Below are 25780 nucleotides of genomic sequence, written 5' to 3'. Positions count from 1 at the left end.
GGGTTCATCAGCTTCACTCTTGTCAGTGCAAGGAGGTAATGGGAAAATAAAAGAGACTAAGCAAGCAGAAGCAGTGGGATTATTTAGGGGAAAAGCCCATGAAGAATCCATAGGATATACCATATACATTTTCAAATGTAATTTTAAAGTTATTAGTAGAAATCACCATTACGAATTGAAAACCGTAAAAGATTGGTTATTGTTTAATGAACCATAATTAAAAAGTACAATCACATGTAGAAACCTTATATGCTAGTTAACTGTGACTTTGTCATTTTTTTCTAGCTTGAGTTCTAAGCCATTTAATGTATTTAATAAACATTTCCTGTCGCTCTGTATCTAGTACCATGTTTAATAACATGATAGGAAAACTAAATATTGATAGTGAGTTTTAATTATGTATGCTTGTGGTTTTATTTACCTGATTTTGTCATAAGTGAATCCAGAGTTCATAGATCAAGAAGGGCAGACAAACATAGCATTAAGAATAGATGGGGCTGGGGAGATGGCTCAGAGGTTAAGAGCACTGACATCTCTTCCAGAGGTCCTGAGTTCAATTCCCAGCAACCACGTGGTGGTTCACAACCATCTACAATCCAGTCTGATGCCCTCTTGTGTCCTGCAGGTGTACATGCAGGCAGAGCACTGTATACATAATAAATAAATACATCTTTAAAAAAAAAAAAGAATAGATGGATAGACTTTCTTTGAAAAACGAAAAGCTTATTTATTTGTGTAATTGTTTCTTTAGCCCTATATAATTTACCTGTTAATTTTGAAATTTTTCTCACTCTTAATTTAACTTTAGTTGGACATTGTCATTATAGGAATGACATCAGATTGCATACCTTAGCTGCTTGACTTCAGCCTTAAAGGAAATGTGTTTTCCCCCACGTTGAGGTCAGATTTCAGAATGTGACTCTGGTAAGTTATCAAGTGTGACAGTTGCTCATCACTCTTCTCCAGACTTCCATCTTGGATGTGGAAAATCTGCCGTTCTCGTCCCTATCTGTCGTCTTCTTAGAAATATTTTATTTATTAATTTTAACTTATTGTTTGGTTATTTAGTTCTACGTTTAGGTATTATATAAATATTCTCTAAGCATATTTCCACTCATCGTCTTAGCAGAGGAGGCCCATGCAATATTACCTTTGCCCATGTGTAGGGGGAATAGATAATAGACATCAGTCCAGAGGAACACTCATATGGAAACTGATGCTTTCACTGTAATGTCTAGGAACAAAGCTACCTCCTATTATAAACCACTCTACTTGAGCTGTTCAACAGGTCAGCCTTCTATTAGGCATCTCTGTCCGTGAGCTATTCAGCCTCTGAGCATTAGCTGTGTTTGGCTGGTGTCATGACTTCCCACAGTTTTGTAAATGAGAACTTTGAAGAAATATGAGAATGTAATATGTATCAGAGGGCACTTTGCTCTGCTTTAGAACTGACCTTGTCATAGCATATTACATTTTGTCTATAAATAAAGTAAAATGTTTTTCAGAAGAAGGGCAACAAGTAACTGGTTGTGCTTAATAATGAGACCTAAAACCCCAAGTTTAAGCCCAGTCAGGAATGTAATACAAACTCCAGGTTGGCTTGGCTAAGTAGCAAAAGTTTTTCTCAAAGAAAATTGAAAACAATGAAAAAAAACCCACACAAACAAAAAACAAAACTAAATCCCAGACATCAAACCAAATAACAAAAATCACAGAAACATTACTAAATGGGTTGACTCTAGGAGATCTCTCTGTGCCTTTGTTTAGTGGCCATTAAGTAATAGCTTCTTGTCTTTATTATATATATATATATATATGTATATATACGTACATATATCCATAATTATAAAATAAGTTTATTGATACTAATAATAACCATAACTGTCAGGTGCTAATGATCTAATTGCCATTAAACATTAGGAAAATGTATGGCCGAGTACTTGGACTAACTTACTGCTCAAACCTCAATACAATGTTATAAGGCACATACATTGGTACTCTCTAAATGAGCAAACTGAGGCACAGAAAGAATAGGAACTTTACACTAAATGAGTAACTATTCAAAGTAGCTAGTGTTTACTCAAACCAGTACTATCCATGACCATGCTTGTCACCCGTACAGTAAATATTATTTTCTACAGACTGCAGAAGTGCTTGCAGGAGATAGGAAGATGACTTTATTTTGTTTTGGCCATCTATTTATTTACTCTCATCAGCAACACATTCAAAGCTATAGTATTTTACTGAGTTTGTAAACACAAGGAGTTTTATTCTTAGAAAAAAGAAATGATTGTGAAACCCCTGTAATTTATGTAAGAAATGAGGGTTAACAACAAAAACACTTTTTCTTAGAAAAATAAATATAGGTGTGCCTAAGAGTGAACAGTTTTTCTTGTGCTGTTGTAGCTTGTGTTTATTCTATTCAAAGGCAAATATATTTGCTGTGTGTTAAATGGCTTCACAGGCTTTGACATATTTTGCTGTGTAGAGAGTTAGAAGTTGCTGACATAGGATCTAAGTAAGTTACACAGTCTCTTGGTAACATTTAATTAATAGCTGCATAGTAAACTTATTTCATAAAATGTTTATCCTAAGTCACTAGATTTGCTGCTCCAAGAAGGAAGGAGTGAGACTGCTATTTTTCATGAAAATGTGTTTAGTTGGCAGTGTTAATTCTGAGTAATTTATTGCCATGCCCTAAAATTTACCAGCACATATACCTCTGAACAGCAGCAATGATGCTTCCATGTGCACACAGGTACCATCGAGGAATGGGGTACATTTTTAACTCTAATTTATGTAGCAAAATCATTTATTAGTTTTTAGTTAGTTGAAATTGAAACCTTTTTAACTAAATTGAAAAATAGTCGATTTTAAATTATCAATCATGTCCAAAAGGTTTAAGCTTTTCAAATAAAGTGGAAGAACATGCCTCAGATTGTTGGCCAGGTAGCACTGTTCATGCATATTAGATCTCCAGCAGCTGAAGTTGCTAGTAGCTAACTCATCTAAGTGCAGCCTTTCCCACATGAAGATTGCTAAAAAACACTGTTCCGATCTACCCCTGAGTGGATGGGAAATCCAGCACATGAACAAGCTACCATCTTTTCCATTGATCTGCCTAGCTGTTTCAGCAGTGCCTGCTTCCCCTGTTGTTGAAGATTCCTGGATTTCAAAGTAGAAATAAACAATGGGGTCACCCCATAGGATAGGAAGTTTTGTCTACACTATGGGAGGCAAAAATATAGCCTCAGCACTGAAAAGTGATGTCATAACTTCCTACATGAACTAAAGACACTGAAGTTGAAGAAGGGAAGTAATTTTGCAAACCACAGATGTCACAGGGTAGCACAGACACGCAGTCTCCATCATCCTCACTAAGCATCAGTTACTTTGTGTTCGGCAAAAGTTATATTAATGTGGGTGTCAACAACTGAAGCCTGTACGCCACAGCTAGTGTAAAGAATATTCATTCCATAAAATGACTTGATATTGATTCAATGTGGAAAACCCAGAAATTCAAATAAACATGAGGTGTCTTGTCTATATATATAAAAAAATACTTATCTATGTGATCAAATTAAATGGCATTAAAAAAGATAATTAGCTACATCTTAATTCAAAAAATATAGAAAATTATGTTATCTAAATTGACCATATAGCAAACTTCCATAGCATATATCACACATTTTGGTGTTTCTTTGTGAAACAGGGTTTCTCTTTGCCATCCTGGACTCACTTTGTACATCAGACTGGCCTTGAACTCATAGGGATTCATCTGCCTCTGCCTTCCTAAGTGCTGGGATTAAAAGCATGTGCCACCATACCTGGCTTCAAATATCACATTTTTATCGATAAAGTAAGAAAATAATGAGGCTTATTAGGCACTTTTAGGACTATGGTTCATATTTCAAGATGGTTCCAATGGCAGTCACATCTCCTTTATGATAGACAGAGACCATTACTGATCCAGTGCCCATTGAACACTTAGCAAGAGAAATGATTAGCTGGTGAAAATCAATGAATATGAATGACTAAGCCTCCTGTATGAATGTAAGAATGCAAAAAGCATATTTTATTTCAAACCCCGATAGAAAAAAATGGCTCTACTACCAGATAATTTTCTTTAGGCATGCAATTGGAGCTTTTGTAACATAATTTAAAATAAGATACACTAAATCAGATTCATAAGCCAAGCAATGTAAAAAAGGTAGGTGTTTTCCATAAATGTAAAGCAATACAAAGAGAATGTGTTAGTTTGTGGGTGCTATTTCTTAAAAGTAAAATTGATTTATTATTTCTGGTTTGTTTTGTTTCTTAATAAAAGTGGAAGTGATGAATATGTATCAAAGTGAACATTAGTGGTCAATAAATTTGAAAAATATGATATTTCAAAAATTATAATAATATATACTGAATATATATATCCCTTCATATATACACATAAAATTAAGATTTATAAACTTAATATATAGCATACATGTGAATGAACAATTCTGTGTATTTAAATAGATATCTACACTAGTTTTAATATCGGAAATTGGAACTATATTGGCGGCCTCTTACTACCATAACTTTTGCCGAAGTTTAGTTTCTATATGTGTAATCTCTTTGCAATGACTCTCCATTGATAACTTTTTGCTCATGTAGAACTGCTGGGGTTTGTATTGCTTAAATGTTTCATTTGTTTCTCAGAATAAATATAAAACTAGGAGAACCCACATCATTTTAAATGGACATTTCCTTCAAGTTTTCTTCCTCTCTGTCTCCCTCCCTCCCTCCCTCCCCCCCTCCCTCCCTCTCTCTCTCTCTCTCTCTCTCTCTCTCTCTCTCTCTCTCTCTCTCTCTCTCTCTCTCTCTTCTTAAAAGCAGGATTTCTTTGTGTAGTCTTGGCTGTCCTGAAACTAGCTTTGTAGACCAGGCTGGACTTGGCCTTCAATGAAAGGTCCTTCAGCCTTGCCTCCCAAGTTCTGAGATTAAAAGTATGCAGCACCACCTCCCTGCCCCTTTTCTTTTTCTTAATGGATATTTTTCAGTGACTAGTGACTATCACTTTTTTTTTTTTGCCACGAGTGACTATTCCTGTTACCTTTCTTTGCCACAAGCTGCCTTCTAAATGTCTATACAGTAAAGTTCAGCCATTTTGGGAACCCCAGCTGACTCAGAATCACACAGAAGCACTTCCTTTCCTTTAAAAATAACAAACAAACAACAAGGTTTACCTTAGCTGGGTTGGAGATCTAATATTATAATCTCAGGCACTCTGGATAATGAGGCAGGAAGATCACAGATCCAAGGACTGCTTGGGCAACACAGTGAGTTTATTAAAGAAATTCTACCTCAAAATAAACGTAAAATGTACTAGAGAGTTGGCCTAGAATGTGTAACTCCTTTGGTTCAATATCTAGTTACAAACAGGAAAGAGAGAAGAGAGCAACTTCACCTGTCCTGTTGCCCTCAGCATCCTCCAAAACAGAGTGTTTGCTCAAGTTCTCTATCTGAAGTATTAAGATTAATAAGCATCTCAAACAAATCTAAGAAATGTCTGATATGATAAGTATGTATAGTCTTGTACTGTAAATATAATTTTCCTTTATTAGTATCATCATAAGCTCATCTCATTTTTCTTTTAGTCATTGGATCTATCTTAGATTCTGTTGTCTAAAAGTGACTTTAATTGCTCATTAAATGAGTCTAAATCCCTAATAAGTCAATGCAATACTCTTTACATTTGTAAGCCCTGGTGTACTGGGATTATGAATGTAAAGTCATAATTACAGACACTTTCACATTCAGATATTCCAAATGATATGATTGTCAGGAACAGGTCTCACTCCTCCAAAAGCTATTCAAAGTTTTAGTGCATATTTTGCAGGCTACATATGCAAGTGGCTCAAAAGGTTTTCCACTCCACCAACTACATGCCTTCATATAATGTATTGCTATGGCATTTCCTCATGGGGATGGATATTATTAGTCCAATGAAACGAAGAGAAGATAGTATTGTTATCCTTCTGCCTCAAGTCCTTTTAGAAAGGAACCAAAATGTGAATATTTTACAAATGTAATTTGTCTTTTCTATTTTAACTTTTGCTTATATGTAAAAGCACTGCTAAGGATTCTGCTGAGAAACCAGTGCTCAAGCACAGGCACTCTGCCTCAGTTAGAAAATATAATTATTGGATAATTAATGGTATTAAATTTATTGCATTAAAGTTCAGCAAGCAGCTGCCACCGGTGTTATTCTATTTTCGGAGAAAAGCATCCTGAATGCAGGTGGTGTTCACTACTCCAGAGAGGATAAATGGTAACTCACTGAAAGATGCTCTTGGGTGAGTCTGTAGTGTAAAAGGACTGAAGCAGGACTGGAAGGCACAGCATTCGTTACACGTGATGTGTGCTGTGCTGTCTGCACATCCGTCAGCTCATTGTATGAACTCGCATCAAGGGCCTCCTTCCCTGAATACTAATGTGCAGCATTAAAGCTCATGATGCTTTCCTACCAATTTTGAGAGCTGAAAGAAAATAGCTCCCATGGTAAGCATTCCAATCACTTTATCCTTCAAGAGTCAGGTCAATTTATTCTGAGTATTCTGTCCAAATGTGAATATATGTATTAAAAAAATGGGAGCTTCAGGACAGAGGGGTTCAAATTTTTACCTTAACTGAAATAAAAATCGCCATCCTGCTTATTGAAAGGGCTGACAGGCTGGCAAGGTCATTAGGCAAGGTTCACTTACTGCAATTCTCTTCATCAGAGTTATCACTGCAGTCACTCTGGCTATCACAGCGCCAGTGATCTGGAATACAATTGTTGTTCTTACACTGGAATTCATGAGGTCCACACGTCTTTTTATCTGTAATGAAAGAACCCGAGATTGTGTGGTTGGCTTCAATTAAGACATCCTTACACTATTCTAACTGCTATGTCGATGCGCGGCATCTCACATCTCATCAACCTTGATTCAGTTACTGACTGAGGAGCATTACAAGGAGGAAAGAAGCTCGAGTGCCGAGAGTGCTTGACCTTTTGCACTTGCTCCATATTGCAACTGGATAATTAGAAATCAATTAAAGCAACAAGCGATGTTTATACCAGTCTGTCAGAAAAAAAAAGTGTCAAAATTGCCCCCAAACTGTAGTTCTCTCTCTGACACCCACCCTGCTTCCATGTTATGTAATAAAATTAAATTATTACTAGAAATGAGGGCTTATCCTGTCCTGCTTCACACAATCTTATAGTGATACAGAGCTTATACTCATACATGATCCATTTACAGACACATGCTCATCAGTGTATCCATAGCTGCTGCGTGTCTCAGAATGTTATTGGTCAACTCTGGCTATGGCACACTCATAAAGGTATAGATTATGTAGGTTGGATGTGCTCTCTCCAATCTGCTTAGAATGAGAAGCATTTTATGTTTCTGATAGATTTCATATTTTTACTCCTATATAAACATAATTTGTTAACTTTTGGGTACTCCCATAGATAAACATAAGTTTATTTTTCACACAATGTAAATATATGTGTGCGCATATGAAAGATAATATGTTATATATAAACAGAGATATCATGTATTATGTGCACAACAAGCTTTATACAACTTTTTCAATCTTCCCATTATGTGACCAGATTCTGCTGCATGAAGTCAGGTGTGAAATTTTCCTCTCACGGCATCAAATGCATGCTCCTAATCTTATAATCATTGGACCATTTTAGAGTATAGACTTTCAAGTTCAGGAGGTTCAACCTGCATGAGTGCCTTCTGGTATGTGTACAAAGTTAGAATGTTGACACGATGCCTTCCTTCAAGAACACTCAAACAGCTCCCTGAAGTCTAAGGAAATATTAGATAGGCTTTTACTGTACATCCATATATCCAACAGATACTATGTCAACATAGAACTACAGTGAAATTTTGGGACCAGTGAATGTCATGGCAACTGCTCTAACAAAGCATATGTTTAATCCTGAGTTAGTATTATATATAAGTACAGTTAAAATTCATATGAGAAAAGTAAGTAATAGAAACATAAACTTAAATGGGAGTTTCTTCAGTCCTCTAATGCATGATCTAACTATACAGTGTATAAGCAGGTGCCTTCAAAATGTCCCTGCTCTCTATAGAATCACATGAAGTTGTGCTCTGCTGATGTCTCTGACTCAGTAGTGTTGCTTTGCTTTGCCCTTATTACTGGAATAAAATCAGAGATTTCTAATGAACCATGTGGTGATAATATTGACCTTGATCAATATTTCACACTGATTTCTTATGTTCTTAAGGATCAAGATATTATAAATTCAGGAACAAAATTGAAACTGAAAGCCCAGTTTAGAACATATTTATTTTTTATTCATGTAGATCATCAGCTCCTCAAACTCTGCTAAATTAAAGAAACGAAATCTCCTTAGAAAGGTTTAAACTGAAAGCATGGGCCCCAGCTGGTGGAACTCTTGCCAGGTGATTGGATTATGAGTGTGCCAAAATTATCAGCAATGTCCATAGCTGGATGGGGGTGGATACTGAGTCTTTTCCCCCCTTTTTAGGTTATTAATGTCTGATACTGTGTCATAGCGATGAAGAGCTGAGTTGTATAGCCACCCCTGAGATTGGCAGGGAAGCTTACACATTCAGACTACTTAAATAAGTGACCTGAAAGTGACAGTAGTTATTTGGTGAGGGTCCTTATTTTCTATTCCAAAAACTCAGTGTAAACTTTAAACTCCAATTGTTAATGAAAAGCAAAGTGATTTAGGCCCAATTTAGAAAATTAAATAGTAAATATCTATTCTGAACTCAGCCCAGCTCCTGTTGAAGCATTTTAATAAACACAATCACTCTCAATTCCCTTAATATCCTAATGAAGGATTATTGCATTTATTTAAATAAAGGAGAAACATAACAATCAGAAAGTTCAAGTAATTCTTCTCCTGTTACAAAGTACCTCAATAGCACACAGGACTTAATATTCAGCTAGTGCTTCAGAAACAGTTTACAGAAGAATTCTCCGGATAGAACTTAAATGTGATTCTCTTCTGACAAAAAGGACTGTCTGTATTTCTGCTATAATTCCTGCCTGCCTGCCTAGTTAGGAGTATTCAGTTGCTAACCTGTGCCAGTAGCAGGAGCTGTGCTCCATGTTTCATATTGTGTTTTCCCCAGTTTGTTATTTGAAGACTGATTTACAATCTGCAGAATTTTAATATTATATTTTACACACATTAACCAATGATGAAATATGCTAGCAATACTGGGATTTAATTAATGACTTAAAAATGAACCTGGGTACTGAACAATTTGGGTAATTACTTTATTTTAGCAATTTAAAAAACTCCTCTAGAATATGGCTTTATGTATAAACATTAATTTAATTTATCCCTTAACATAAATTGTTTAATTACTTTAGGTTATGTTTTGAAAATGCATGTAATTATAAAAAAAAGATGAGAATCAGACAGAAAATTAGAAGTGTGACCTAGCATTATGTCAGCAGCTGCCAACATGGAAAATCTCCCTGATGAAAAGGTAAGGTTAGCCTAATTCTATTGGTGATTTTGAGTTTTCTCAAAAGCATTTTAAATTTCTATTTATATTATGGAATTGGAATTAATATTTGAAATTAATTGTAAAATTCTCATTAGTGGAATTGTCAATAAAGGCATGCAGAAATAATATTAGGAAAAGGGTAGTTGATTTATGTAGGACCATGTAGATCCAGTTTCCAAATTATGTAAATTTTAGCTATGACATTATATGCAAACTATATAAGTACAGCATATGTAGCCTTGTGAAACAATTAAAATATCCCATGATTATATGTAGTATAGTACATATGCATTTATATGTATATATACACACACATATATGTATATATGTGAAACAATTAAAATATTCCATGATTGTATATACATATTGTATATATATACATATATATATATATATATACAGGCATACCAGATATATTGTTTATTGGTATGATAAAACATGTTATAAAAGCAATGGAAGTAGTGATGGAAGGGTTTACTTGACACACTGTATAAGGGCATAGTCCATGATAGATAACATACAGTACCAGGGGCATGAGACATCTGTTCACAGCATATACAGGAAGGAAGCAGAAATCAATGGATGCTGATGTTCATTTTGTCGTCTGCTTTGTATGCAGCCCAGAATCTCAGACCATGAAATGACAAACCCCATACTATGGTGAATTTTTGAACTTCCATTAAACCATTCTAGAAAATCACACACATACAAGTCCAAAGGCTTAAATACTAAGTAAGTCTAGATCTTTTGAGTTGATAACAAATAGGAACCCATCACAAGCCTACTCCTGAACACATCAGTTTTAAGCTGTAACCCCCTCCTGTGTCCTATCTCCGTAGGCTCATGGCCAACTTCAAAAGTCAACATAGTCTTTAAGAGCTGAAAATTTGATACCCTATGAGCATATACAGGGGGAGGAAGTCCTCTTCAGTCACAGTCATAGGGGAGGGGAGTAAGGGGAAAATGGGAGGGAGAGAGGAATGGGAGGATACAAGGGAGGGGATAACCATGGAGATGTAATATGAATAAATTAATAAAATAAAAAAGAGTTGAAAATTAAAAAAAAAGAGCTGAAAACTTTTTGAAAAATCCAACATCCAAAATCTCTTTTGCAATCAATGTAATATTTTTACTGTGAGCCTTATTAAACCAAGTAAAACAAGTTACAAAGATCTGACACACAGCAGCACACAGTAAGCATCACATTCTAAAAGAGAATGGTGGCACCCGAAAGGAGAGAGCAGATGAAAGGAGAGCCTGTTCTGCGAGGGAGAGTGTCAGCTGCAGCTGCGTGTGTTACAGCTGCAGCTGGTGATGGAATCAACCTCAGATATGCTAAAGTCCTAGCATTTCCAGTATCTTAGATTTTTCACTGTATTTTAGACGACATCTTCGCAGTTCCACAGGATGGTCTTCTTTCAGGACACTGTCTAATTTCAATTTTAAAAAAAGCATGCTTCAGCTGCAAGGACCACCTTGCTTTTGCACACTTCATGCCTCCAAAGCTAGTACTCCACTGATGTTGCTGCCAAGTATTCCTTCATGTTCACTTATCACTGGTTCATCGGGCTTTGTTTTTCTGGCTGGAAACATTGCTCTGGTGGGTTGTTGAGGAGCAGTCTCTGAGACAAAACCCTGTTCCTTCTCCTCATGTGAGTTTTCACAATGGAGCACTCTCCTCCTCTCTCTCCCCCTCCCCTCCCCTAGCCCTCCTTCCTCGAACTCCTTCTTTCTTTCATTCCTTCCTTTCTTCAGTCCTTCCTTCCATTCTCCCCTCTCTGACAGACATATTTAATGAATTTTATTTTTGATATAAAAGGATAATGTTTTCCATTTGTCTTTTTAACTTTAAAAATAATTTTTAAAAATTAAATTAAAAGATAATCACACAATTTTCCCTTCCTTTTCCTCCCTCCAAGACCTTCTATGTAGTTTCTACCTCATGATAATTTAAGTCCATGTCCTCTCTGTAATTATTGTTAGACACACACACACACACACACACACACACACACACACACACACACCTCAGTCTAAAGTCCTTAAAACTAACATTAATTCTTACTATGTCCAGTGTTTCATTATTAAATAGAAGAGGCAATTGGCAGAAGAAGAATAATTTCCACACATTCTAGCATTATGAGCATGACAAGAATATTATAGTATTTTTTAAACATCTTAAAAGTTTTCCTATGAACTGAGGAGGTATGCTACATATATATATATATATATATATATATATATATATATATATATATGTAGGAAAAGAGATAAAAGAAATCAGTGATGTACAACAAAGTCTCTGGGATCAAGAACTAGAAGTTTGTCTTGGCATCAGGAGGGAGAGAGACTTTAAGTATCTCTTTGGAACCAAAGGAATTTATCAAAGATGGAAAACTGAATGAATATAGGAAAGTGATATGATCCATTCACACATAAAATATATTTATCGGTGTATGTATACTCCTCATAAGGAAAATTACAAAATATTGCTGAAAACATTGAACTATTGATGCATGATATTCAGTGATTTGCAACCTCAGTTATTGTACAAACCCTTTTCCCTAATTTTACACAGGGTTGATTCACTATGTATTACTATTCTATTGTAATTTTTGGAGATATATCTTTAATTCTGATGTTATAAAAACTATTCTTGGTGCAGAATAATTAAATAATATTGAAAAGGCAGGAGAATGTATAATATATGATTTCAAGAACTATTATAAAACTTTGATAATTGAAGGGATATAATATTTAATGAATGGCTCCAGAAGTATAACACCTAAGCTGAGTAGAAGTTCAATAATAATCCCCATTCAATTTAATAGGAATAATTCCTTAATAAATATTAATAAAACTAAAGACATATTACAATTACACCTTAATCTACACCTAAACAATGATTAAATGATAACAATTACAAATATAACATTTATGGAATATAATAAACACTTTTAAAGTCTTTTGATCCGCAAGAGTTACAGAGACACACTTCAAAGGACAGTAACAATACAAAAATTAGAAATTCAGTTTGCTAAACAGCTTTAAGTTGGCTCTACATAAACTAGAATATTTGTGAAAGGAGGAATCCCACATGAAAAACTGACCCCTCCAAACTGTCCTGTGGGAAAACCCATGGTGCATTTTTTAACTGTGGATCCTTAATGTTTTTAAATGAAATAGAAGTACATTATTTTGTCCCATACTTTTTCTCCCTTCAGCTGATTCCAACTAAACTACCATGAAACCCTGCAATGTCTCCCTCATTGTTGAAAATCTCTTTCCTTTTATTACTGTTTCATGTATGTACATATGTAAATATGTATCTTTGTGTCTATGTACAAACCTGTATAAAAATACAGCCTCCTTGGTTATACACAACACATATGACTTTATGGTCATATATATTATATATGCACATATACATACCTATGTATATATGGAGGAATGTCTTAATGAAGTTAAGACACTTGGATTGATGATGCTTCCAACAAGAACCACAGACTAATAAAAACTCCTGTACCAGGCACCAGAAACCTCTTCTCAAATCTTTGGTCGGGGTAGTCCAATTGAGTCACTAAACAATAGAGATTATTGATGCAGCCCTTTGTCGAATCTCAGAGGTTATGGGTGGGCCCCTATTGCTGAAGACTCTGTATACTTTGAAAACAGGACTTATATTATCTGATCTGATCTGATCTGACAACCTCTTTTCTGAACTCTAGTTTCCATGCTTACAGAAAATGCTATGCAAACCTCCAAGGGAGGAAAAGAATTCCATAGTTCTACCTGAATGGAAATATATAAGAACCACAACAATTGCAGCATGGCAAGATATTCATAAAGGTGCAATAAAGTACATTCATATGTTGGTGGCAACCAACCCTCTCTAATTGGAATTAAAGACCATTCAAGAGTAGAGACATTATGCCTGATACTTCAAAATATGGCAGCCTCTTTGACCTAGTTAAGTCATAGATTTTAGAAAAGAGTCTACTGCCACTACTTTGTTAGACACCCATAATTCCTTACTATATCCTAAGTCTTACCTTTATAGCCAAAGATAAGTATAGCTACCACCCCCTTTCCAGCAAATGAAGACCATCACAGAAAACTACAAGTGACTGATGTTTTATGTTTGAGGGCCCAGCTTATTGTGGGAAGTGCTACAACTATGTAGATAGTTTTTGGGTGCTATACGAAGGCAAGCTGAAAAATCCACTAATGTATGTGCTTTCATGGCTTCTGCTTCATAAAATGTTATTCCCCTGGATGATGGACAAGTTGTAAGATGAAATAAATACTTCATTCCCAAGAAACCAAATTTAGGACATCAACTTATACCTGGAGTGGAGTATTGGTGTTTCAGACCTGAGCCTGTGTTTGGGAGAGCATTGTGAAAGTATCTGAACTTTGGCCTGAAAACACCATTGAGTGCTGAGAGGTCAGTGTGGTGTTCTTTGGAAGCTTGGAAGCTAAGCGTGCTGAAGCACTGCAGATGATGAAGCCTTGGCATGTAAAGTTTCGGAGGGAATTTTGAGAGTCCTTCAAGAACTTTATCAGGGATGATATTGAAATTAAGACCCACTAAGTGAAATATTTGCTTTGCCAAGGCAATTAGTGCTGGCTTTGCTGGAGCTGAGAAGTAACGTATCTTTTAGCACATTGTCTGCACGACATACTCTACAACAAACTTGAACTCTTGGTGTCTAATATTCCTCATGTTTCTGTTGGTATTGGTGGCTCTGAAAATTAATTCATGTTAACTTCTCATCAACTAGGATAATATTTTTCAATAATAACTTATGTTCATATTCTATTTTTCCATGGAAAGTGGAAGTAGATATGGCTGTTCTAGAAGCTGAGAGTAACAATTCCAATTTTAGCTGATTCATCTGCAAGGCAAATACTTGTATTTTGCTTTTGAATTTTTTTTTAAATTTCTTATTCTGAGAAGAAACAAAGGCTTACAAGCAAAACAAATGACAAATGGCATAATTTCATTATAAAGAGGTGAATCAGGAATGAGCCAGCTCTGGAGAAACTCCAATAATGACATTTTCTAAATTGCATGTCATTTAAATGTAATTGTCAGTGGGAACTTTTCAAATTTGCATTACCCATTTTTAGAAATTGTCAAGCTCAATTCTGTCATGCTATCACTCTTGACAAGAATCTGTTTTCATCTTTATTTTTAAAATTACACTGTAACATTAAGCTTGTGAACTGGGGGTGGGTAAATGTAAAGTAGTTATAATTTCATCCTTTGCCCTGTATTTTGTCGTCAAAATCCTTATTACTCCACTCAGCTTCCTATGCTCAAAAACCTGTAGCCTAGACAAATTGTGCAGGAATATTTTACAAAGAGATTTGCGTTTCTGAATCACAGATCAGAGAAATCCAATCTCCATAATACAGATGTGTAGGTTCCTCATAATCCTCATGGGCTGTCTGTTACATGTTCAGGTAACATGTTCCAGAAATTCCATCATTGTCCATTCAACAAGCTGACAGACAGGTAAGTTTACATATGGCTTTCTAAGTATTTATTTGGTTTTCTTTTAAAAAACCAAATCAAATACATTTTTATGGTGATTTAAACTGAGCCTATATTTTTAAACTACTGGTTGATTGCAGCTCCCTACCATGTCTGACTCTGGCGGTCAGACTGACTTCATGCTTTCTCATCAAGAGGTTCTAATATAATCTGAGGGAGGCATCAAAGGAGACCAGAAATAATCCATAAATGGAAGGGCTTGCCTGGAATCTTTCCAATGTATAGCCTACTGGCTGGTATATAACCAGGGAGGGTGCTATAATGTTTTGTAACTTAGTTTTCTAATTACTATAACATGGAATCATAAATACATACCACAGTGAACTTAAAGCCGGGCTTAACTGTGAACTCAGGATGACAAAGCAATAAGCCACTTAATACACCCTGAAAAATTGATAGATGCAGTTTTCAATACCTTATTATTAGGCTATGCCAATTTAAGGAGTGTGGAAAGTAATATTTATCTGACTACATACAGGTCAGGCACTAAGTACTTAAGTCAATCATATAATCTACAGTCGTAGTGACCATACTGATCATATGAAAATATAGACGATTAAAGGCTTATTTTTAACAAAAAGTACAGGAACACAAAATAGAAGCAAGCTATCTTGTATTATTATGTCTTAACCAAAAGTCGGAAAGCATTTGATCATTGTCTATCAGATATACATTAGAATATGGGCAAGGGATTTGGTTAAGAATACCTATCATCCAGTCTTCTACGGGACAGGTGACAGAAGGTCATGGGTTTCCTAGTCATCAGCCTAGGCCCAAGTTCAGTGAAACAAATTGTCTCATAGGAGTAAGTCAGGAAGTGACAGAGTGAGGTGTCTCGGGCCTCCTCTGTACTCCACTTGTGTTTGTTCATGAATGTATACACCACACACACACACATACACACACACACACACCACCACCACCACAACAACCACAACGCCATCACACCACATCGTCTACATCCCCATTATGACCTCCTTATATAAAACACACACACACACACACACACACACACACACACACACACACACACACCACCACAGTACATCACATATATCCCCACTACACCATACACCACAAAGCTCCAGACACACACCACACACCACATAACCTAACACACAACCCTAACCACCCCCAATACTCCACCTCACACACCACAGGCAACATCCTACACACACAAACCTCCCTAATGCACAAATGCATTTGTGCACATATTCAAGATATCCTCAGCTTCCAAACAATTCGAGATTTTGGAACTTTGTCACTAAAACACTTTCTGTTTTGTATGTAAACAACACTAAAGTGGAAATAATTTTAGCATTTTTTAGCGATAGTTCTAGTATTGAGTGCACAAGTTTCTTTCTTTTTTTATTTATTTTTATTTTTTATTTATTTTTTTTGCAAGTTTCTTTCTTATGGCTCTTTTACACTAAATTATTTCAGCACATATTCAGAAAAATAACTCTTGGAACACATTTAATTATAAATTTTTTCCTTATAGACAAACTATTGAGCATATATCTAGAAAACAGTTTTCTCCTTATACCATAAATGTCTTGCAGAAGCCATAATCCACGTTGTACACAATACTAAATAGTGTGTTCCTTTCTGTCTGAGAACAGGCTGTTACAAAAAAAGCATGGCTTAGCAAATTCTTTGTGGTGCTGAGCTTATTTGCTGGTGACCTACTTAAGGTCTCCATGTAAGAACACCTTTGATTTTATATATATATATATATATATATATATATATATATATATATATATATATATATATATACTAGTTTAATTCAGTAAGCAGAATACTCGAAAGCAGAATGATATTTTAGGAACTCCAAGTAAAGGCAGCAGTAAAAGCAAAATAGCAGCGGGTATCAATTGTTTCAATGACAATGTGTGCCCTTCTAGCTAGGTCTTAGACTGTGACCTGGACCCAAGGCACGCCAAGGAAGCTGTACACTCCTCATGCTCTTATAGAGATTTTGAGATTTTCTTTTGTTTCTTTCACTTAAAAATAAGTTTAATGTGTTTTTTAAAATACAATTTCAGTTCAATACAAAAATTTTGTTTGGCATACATGGCGGAAGGAGCGTAGGAATACCATTCTGAGATATTATGGCTACCACAAGTATAAAGAAGAAATGTGAAAGCCCAAGTACTTAACTATTGTTTTCTATATATCTTAGGTGTGCTATGTTCATGACCTGTCTACAGACAACACACACACACACACACACACACACACACACACACACACACACTAATAAAATAAAATAAAAACAAAACCTTGCTGAAACTCTCCTGGAGTCCAGCACAGAAATCCCTTTCAAGTACATTAATTCTCCTCCTCTCCCTCGTGCATCCCAGTAGCACAGTGAATAGTTGTCCTTCCTCTTTTCTCCTTAGGTACTTTAAAGTGGTCCACATTACCACACTGCCTCTCAAATTATCTTGGTAGGATAGACCATTTTTGCAGCAAGCTGTTCAATAATACTGTTTCTTAACACTTTCTGGAATCACCTCACCAACAAACTACTCATATTCACATTCTTGAAAGTTCAGGTCTAATTCTGGGAACTAAATTTAAAAGTCCTTACTTTACAAAGACGCATTGTTCTCCACTATCCATAGCACAGCGTTATACACTCTGAGATTTATGACAACAATTGATACAGAGACAAAGTCTTGCTCTCACTGAGATTATATGCCAGTGGTCGAGTGGGGGATAGCAAGGTTTTTTAAACATTCATTAGAAGATAAGAAGCTCTATTGAGAGAAATGAAAGGAATATGGGACCGTTATTGTTGTTGTAGATTATATTACAAATAAAAGGATTTGAACAAACAAAATTGGGGAAGCTACCTGGATATTTGACCGACTAAAACATTGAGTTATGCTATTTCCTGAATGGCAGGGTCCTGAGGCCCTGGGGCCATGACACAATATCTTTGAGGAATTATCAGATGTAGATGATCATGGGAATACCAGGGTAACCAGGGTGGTTAAATACAGTTAGCAGGCAAACCCAAAGAGTAGATTAGAAAGTCTGGAGGGACACTGGTGGGAGACTCTCGGCAGGTGGTACTCTGTTTCCTTAAAAAGAGTATTTATATATGAACTTTTTCTTTCTGCATAAGTGATTTGGGGGTACACATTTAGTTTATGTCAAAATATTAAGATTCCAAAATATTTTGCAGCTTTCAAGGTGAGATACTTGACCTGTGTATTCAGTAGTTTCTAGACTCCCTTCTCAAGTGTGCAAAGTTAGAAGGCCAGCATATATCGGTAACATATGGAGTAGGTGAAAATAAAGCAAATGAACTTAGGAAAGAATATTTTGAATGTGTAAAATTAAAATTCATATGTGACTACCTTTTCATGCATTTAATGGAATCCGTAGTTTTATTTATTCATTATACTTATCGACTAGAAGTACTAAGAAATTCTAACATGTCAATCAAAATGATTGCTATATTTGATTCTGACGCAGTTAGAATTTGGTTATGTTGAAAGACACAGAATAAGTAGTATTGATTGGGATGTATTGTAGAGTTTGTATTAGTATTTTAAATTTTTTATTTGGGCTTTAAAAGGCTAATGTTTACCATATATTTTTATGAGTGAGACTTAAGGCAAAATTTGAGTTACATAGTCCTTCTAGCAACTCAATAAGTAAAGAATACTAAGCAGTGCAACCTGAACCATGTGACCCAAGTTGAAATAAATTAATAGTCCCAATGCCCTGAGGTATTAAGCTATGAATCTTGCACCATAGTACCTGACTCTACACCTGCGTAACTGAATACAGAACTTTCCAGTCAATACCCAATTCTGTACTTTTGTTCTAACCTTGGTTTTATAGACTATTATATGACTAAAATTATGTGCATGTCAAATTCGTGTCAAAGATAATATGTAAAAAGATGGTTTAATTTATTATTAAGCCTCAAACTGAAACATGTCTATGCTGGGGGATAATATTCTTCTGCCAAGTACAATTTATTCTATTACAAAGCTCTTAATGATGTAATTTGTTATTCTTGAACTGTTTTTTTTCTCCCATAATTTGGTTTACTTTACACCTGTATTAACTCATTTAAAAAGGTGCTTCTCTCTCCTCTCTCTCACTACCCATTTGTCTGATTTTATCAATCAGCACAGAATGTGTCCCCAACTTGACTTACAGTTCAACTAGGTGTTACCTATCAATAAATGATCACATTAGCTTTTATCTTCTTTCCTCATTGACTGCCTAGTCAGCAAGGTATTGATTTTTTTTTTTTAAAGATTCTGCTTACAGTACATGAATGTTCACTTGGCTGTACTCCCAGATGTTTTTAAAACCTTAATAGTGAACTTCCTTGTTGGATGTCTTCATTCACGTTTTAATAAGCCTGCTTGCCTCCTGTAATAGTGCTGGCCCTTATGTGGAACCATATTTATCAGAGAGATAGCAGGCTATGAAAGAAATGCTAAAATCCGATGCTTGGGGTGAATTTAATGAGAATTCAAATAAAGACACCAATAGAATTCATATCTTAACGCAACCACTAGACACAAGCGGAAAGCAAAATATCTCAATGGATATCTCCAACAATTCAGCCCATTCGAATCTCTATTTATTTCATAAATACATCGCTGCAAACAACAAAGAAAGAAATAAGCTCCTCACAGTGCTTTTTATGTGGCAGGTTACTAGTCTACAAGTAAAAGATAATGCAGATTAGCAAAGGCTAGGTCCCCATGGGAGCCTAGTGTAAGCATGACCACAGGACTTGTATAACCCATGAAAGGAAAAAATCACCTGAAAGTGAAAGAGGTGGGAAAAGACACTGAATAATTTTACAGGTTACATCCATAAACTACATGACCTAATGCACACATCCATTAAGAGCTCAGACTCCAAAGTTCCAAACTTGAAATTCAAATTCCGTTTCAACATTTAAAGCATGTGTGACACCACAACTATAAAATTCCGCACATAAACTCAACTTATTCTATTTGTCGTATAGTCAAAATAATGACAAATTAAAATACTTTATAAAATTTGCTTGAGGCTGTATATTTTAGGAGTTTATAAAATGGATTATTGGTTATACTTGGTTTGCATGCCACCATATTTTAGTATGATTCTGCATGATTCTATAATCTGAAAAATAGTCCCAAAGTTGAATTTTTACATATATTTTATTAATTTATTCATATTACATCTCAATGGTTATCCCATCCCTTGTATCCTCCCATTCCTCCCTGCCTCCCATTTTCCCCTTACTCCCCTCCCCTATGACTGTGACTGAGGGGGACCTCCTCCCCCTGTATATGCTCTAGGGTAGCAAGTCTCTTCTTGGTAGCCTGCTATCCTTCCTCTGAGTGCCACCAGGTCTCCCCATGCTGAATTTTAAGTAAAGGGTTTCCACCTGGTGGCAGGCCTGGGGATCACACTAAGCAGCTGAATAAACTGTATAGTGGAAGATAGTTTGAGGACAGGAAAACACTGACCTAGCTTTTCAGAGCCCTGGAAGTACCTGGGCCCCAAATCAACAAAATCCTGGAGTCTGGGGCTTAGCAGTTTGTGTCTAGAATGGAGTATGGTATTGTTGTTTGTACAGTCATGAGTCGGTCCTGGAGTTTTAGCATTTTAGTCATAGTTAGGAGGCCATACCCTACCTAAGAATAGGTAATTCATGCCTCAACCATGATCAGCATTGCTGGGATCTCTCTGTATTTGCAGAAGTCAATCATGGCACCATCCAAAGTTAAAAACTGACTCAGTAGCATTTTGTGACATGATCTTGATCCTGTTAACCTCATGCTTTGGTCCACACAAACCCAGATGTTCCCAGCATCCACACTCACAAATTCTGGGAATGACCACTTTCTGAAGGATAATGAGGTCAGTGATGGAACAGCCTCAAGGCTTATGTTACCTCAGAGCTGACCAGATGGCCTACAGCACAGGCTGAAGCAGCTAAGTCAGCTGGATTATGAGCTGGCAAGCAGCTAACGTGTGACAAAGCCATTCTCTACAATGGATCTGCAGACCACTGTGGTAAGTTCTAAGTGTTGGCCAAGTGGCCAGTACATATCACCAAGCAGAAAGCCATAAATACTTGCCTAGACTGTATGAACATATATGTCTGTGAAGTGAAGGAACCTGGCAGACTTCAGGGAGCTCTCAAGTTCAATGATGTGATTAATGAATTTCCTTCCTGCATGCCTGGATGAGGGAAACCTGAGTTATCCCAATATAGTTGTTTAAAATGAATTTTTCATGCTGCCCATCTTCATAATACCAGATGAAAGCATTGTTTACCTATTGGCAGTTGACTTTGTTTATATTTTGATTGAAGTTCTGCTTTATTTGGGGAAATATTTCTTATTGGGGGAATATTTGTTATTATACTGTGGTCACTATATTGTCAATAACAAAATAGAAGATAACTTGAGTAGCCAAGAAGAGAAATTATGGTTAAAAAGACTCATCCCATTGGAAGGAAGCATTATAACAGTGAGTTCACTGAGACAATGAGAAAGGGAGTGAGTGAAACAGAAAGTGAGAAATACAGAGGAATGGAAAGTGAAATATCTCTGTCTATAATTACACACAGTGACATAAGTTTACTGTCCTCCAAGTAGACATGTAATAGTAGCTTAGTCTGGAACCCTACTACAACCAAGGATGCATCTGATAACCAAAACCCAATGACATCACTCGCTCAATATAACAAGCACAGTCCTAGAACCCCATGAAGGCCCCTGGCCAGTACATAAGCAGAGACAAAGAGCAATGCTCTGCTCTGCACATCTGGAGAGACACCACCTTTATCTACCCTTGAATAAGGAGAGTTCCTCCAGAATCCTGACCTTCAAATCAGTCTTCTGTTAGACTGAACCTGACTTTCTGCAAAGATAATTTGCCAAGCTGAGCATCCTTGTGGGATGACACTCAGCACAATAAAAGATAACATTTGTTGTTCTAACTACACATATCTCCCTCTTGATCACACCAGGATCTGCATAGGAATGGACCCATCAACAGTCATGCAGATTGTTATTGACAGATTTGTGGATATGGGGCATATTGCTGAGCAAACTTAACTGATAAGTGTCTTCCATAGGATCAACAAATTTAACCCTTGGTCCCAAGTTGGTAGTGCCATTTGGTGAGGCTATGAAGTGCTTTTAAGAGGTGGATCCTGGCTATAGGATGTATATCACTGGGCATAAAAAGGCTGTGATAGCTTATTTTTTAAAAAAATCTAGTACCTTTTGACCTTGTCCTAATAACTTATCCCTGGCTATGTTAAACATTAATGGTTCTCATTTGCCTGGAATAATAAAATTTAAGAAAGCCTAACATTGAATTTTCAGTGTAGTCATTGCTGGTAGCCCTTCTGTAGGAATACAATGTGAAAAAAAAAAAGTAGGGCTAAAATAAATGCAAAGCATACAGTTTCTAGAAACAAAAAAAACCACTAGGAAACCTAACATTATAATCAAGGCCTGTGCTGAAATACAAGCTGTAAGTCTCTAGAAGATTGGGAAAACTAAGGAAGAGCTTTGTACTCACCACTGGAACAATAGGAAGGGTGCCGTCAGGACAAGACACCAGCTGAATAACATTCAAACATGAGAAAGATATTGTAAAGAGTGAAAGATTCAAGGGTGAGTGGGTCTTGGATTCTTCCCTGTGGTTTCAGCTATGAGAAGCCAGCCACCTGTGGCCTGAAAGTGTAGAGAGCTAATAAAGTCCTAAGTGACTGTGTACTATTTGATATGGGCATGGCCATCTCAAGGACTCAATGCCTCTGATCCATAGGGCTGGCAAAGCTTTCAATGACTGAGACTCAGAAATACTGAAAAGCCTTCTGCTGGTCTGAGTATGAGTTTTGACAGTATTTACAGAAAATGTCCACCACAGATCTCTCCCCTCAGATGCTTACAACTCCTCCACAAAGAATGTTCCTCCAGAGACTTGATAAATATGCCTCTCTCAAAAGCTATAAGTAATAACCTAACCCCTTTTTTATCTGTATGTAATAATCTATCCTCAATAATCACAATATGCATTCTGATATATGTAATCACTATGCCTCCCTGTCCAATCGTACTTCATAAATTACTGAGCTGTTTTGTTGTGGCTTCTCAATGAAAAATCCCATCCTACCTGATCCCAGTTTTTCTCCATCAGTGGGTCTGTGTATATGAACTTGCTTCATTTCCTCACCTTTCTAGTCAAGTCAATTTACTAATTGTATAAACACAGCAACAAAGATGTGAGTGATCAGTGGGCCCTGAGGGGTTACTGAAATTCTTGAAGTAATCTTGGATTGCAGCAAAGACCACAAAATATTGGAGATGGCAGAACTGTGAAACACCTGCATAAAGGGAGTGAAACTGGCTTAAGAGATGTATGCTGCTGGCCTCGAAGGTAGAGAGTTGGGAATACCTACACCCTTTTCAATTAAATTCCCAGATATCAGATTTGGAACTATAAGATTTGGTGTCTGCCTTGTTGGGTTTTGTTCTTTCTTTGGTTCAGTATTAATTTAATATGCCGCCATTCCTCCACTTTAAACTGAATTTATATTTTATGTGCTATTATATGTTCAAGGAATGTCATATTATGCTTTATTTTATAGAGTACCATAGTTAAAATATTGCCTTGTGTGTCAGAGCAGAACGTTGGACTTTTCTTGGCCTTGAAATTTGAGCATTATGAGTACTTTTAAAATTAGACTAAGTAGAACTTTGCAGTATGAAATGGCCTGAGGCCTATGAGGATCAAGACAGGAGTGTAGAGGTTTGAATGAAGAAAGCATCTCTATTGTATCAGGTATTTGAATATCTGTTCACCAGTTGGTGATTCTGTTTGAGGAACCTGAAGAATTTCACAGGCTTTAAGAGAAATGCTCATAATAAGTGAGTTTACCCAGAAGCAGAAAGAGACAAACGGTATATACTCACTTATATCAGGACACTAGCCCAAGGGGCGTGTCCCATGAAAGTCTTCACTTACCAGGAATGTGGGTGAGAGGGGAGGACATCCTATTGGGACTTTAGGTGAGAGAAGTATGGGAGAATGGGGGAATAGAAGGATCCAGAGGGTCCTAGAAACCTATAAGAAGAACATTATGATGAGTGGATCTGGGTCCAGGGGTCCTGCTCAAACTATGATGCCAGCCAAGGACAATATGGGCAGTAAACTTAGAATCCCTACCCAGATCTAGCCGATGGACAGGATCTTCACCACCGTTTAGTGGAGAGTGGGGACTGACTTTCATACAAACTCTGGTGCCCCATTTTTGACCACGTCTCCTGCACGGGGAGGCCTGGTAGCATTCACAGGACGGATAGCAGGCTACCAAGAAGATGCCCTATGAGCATTTACAGGGGGAGGAAGTGCCCCTCAGTCACAGTCATAGGGGAGGGGAGTAGGGGGAAAGCAGGAGGGAGGGAGGAATGGGAGGATACAATGGATGGACTAACAATTGAAATGTAATATGAGTAAATTAATAACATTTCGGAGTTAAAAAAAAAGAGTTTATACACTTGTCCTACTTACGTTTTCTCTCTGCTTCCTGTTTACACTTGAAGGCATGATTCCTCAGTTTCCTGTTCTGCCTACCTGGTGCCAAGCCCCTCTGTCATCAGTGGCTCTCCCTTTGGAACCATAAGCCAAAAGAAACTCTGCTTTCCATTAGTGTCTTTTGGGCCTAGTATTTTCTCACAACACAGAAAAGTGCAACTAAAAATGGTGACACGCCGCCAGGCTGCAAGGAACAGGTTCAATCCAATGGGCACACAGACAGGCTTGGATAGACGAAATCTGCCACAAAATAACAAAAGTCTGGAATCTGGGAAAGGGAGTAGTGGGTACAAGTGTAGTGTTGACAATGAGGAGGTAAACTATGAGTGTGGTGAAAGAGTAGTCAGGATAGAGTATGTACATATTTGAAATCTTCTAAGAACCAAATGAAGCAATAAAAAACGCAAACATGTGATTTATTTGCCCACAAAGAGAAATGCTTATTTTCTCTCTTCCAGGAATGCCCGTCACAGGAACTTCTCAATATAATCATCAAAGAAAATTTAACTGGAGATAATCAAACTGTCTGGTGACGACCTTCAATCTTACTGCTTTACAATTCTTTGTACACATAATGGCTTTAGGGGAACCCTCTGCTTCAGTTCTCCCAAACTCGCTCACCAGAGAAATTGGAAATGAAAATGTATGGAAACAAACAATATGCAGTATGTTGTACAAAATGTGTATATAAATGCAGATAAATGCATTCATCTAATATAAACATACTATATAGAAATGGAGTTTTTCTGTCCTTTATCTAAGCTACTCAAAATCTTCTATGAATTCAAACCATCAAAGTTTTCAGAAAAAGTATAAATTCTACTTCAAAATCACTGAGTATATATTAGATGTATTTAATCTATTTACTAAAAACTAGCACACACACACACACACACACACACACACACACACACACACATACTTATAAATACTGTCAATACCCACACATGCTTTATTGAACCAAACAAGATAGAGTTACAACAGAAGCCCTCAAGTGATATTGATAAAACAAATTCTCAGCAGGATGATGCCAATGTTTTATCTTAAACATAATTATAAAATAGGAAGAAAACAGTCTTAA

General features: G+C 36.5%; 1 protein-coding gene across 1 annotated transcript in view; it reads right to left on the bottom strand.

Moving 5' to 3' along the window:
* Positions 1-25780, bottom strand: part of Lrp1b (LDL receptor related protein 1B) — a 1950158-nt gene that overhangs the window by 140801 nt on the left and 1783577 nt on the right. The window contains exon 67 of the mRNA XM_051166335.1: positions 6741-6857. Coding sequence (XP_051022292.1) covers positions 6741-6857 — 117 coding nt within the window. The remainder of the gene's footprint in view (positions 1-6740; positions 6858-25780) is intronic.

The sequence above is a fragment of the Acomys russatus genome, chromosome 24 (genome assembly GCF_903995435.1).
Source record: "Acomys russatus chromosome 24, mAcoRus1.1, whole genome shotgun sequence".
NCBI classification, from domain to species: domain Eukaryota; kingdom Metazoa; phylum Chordata; class Mammalia; order Rodentia; family Muridae; genus Acomys; species Acomys russatus.
The sequence above is the reverse complement of the archived record's forward strand: the minus strand, read 5'-3'. Positions and strand labels throughout refer to the sequence as shown.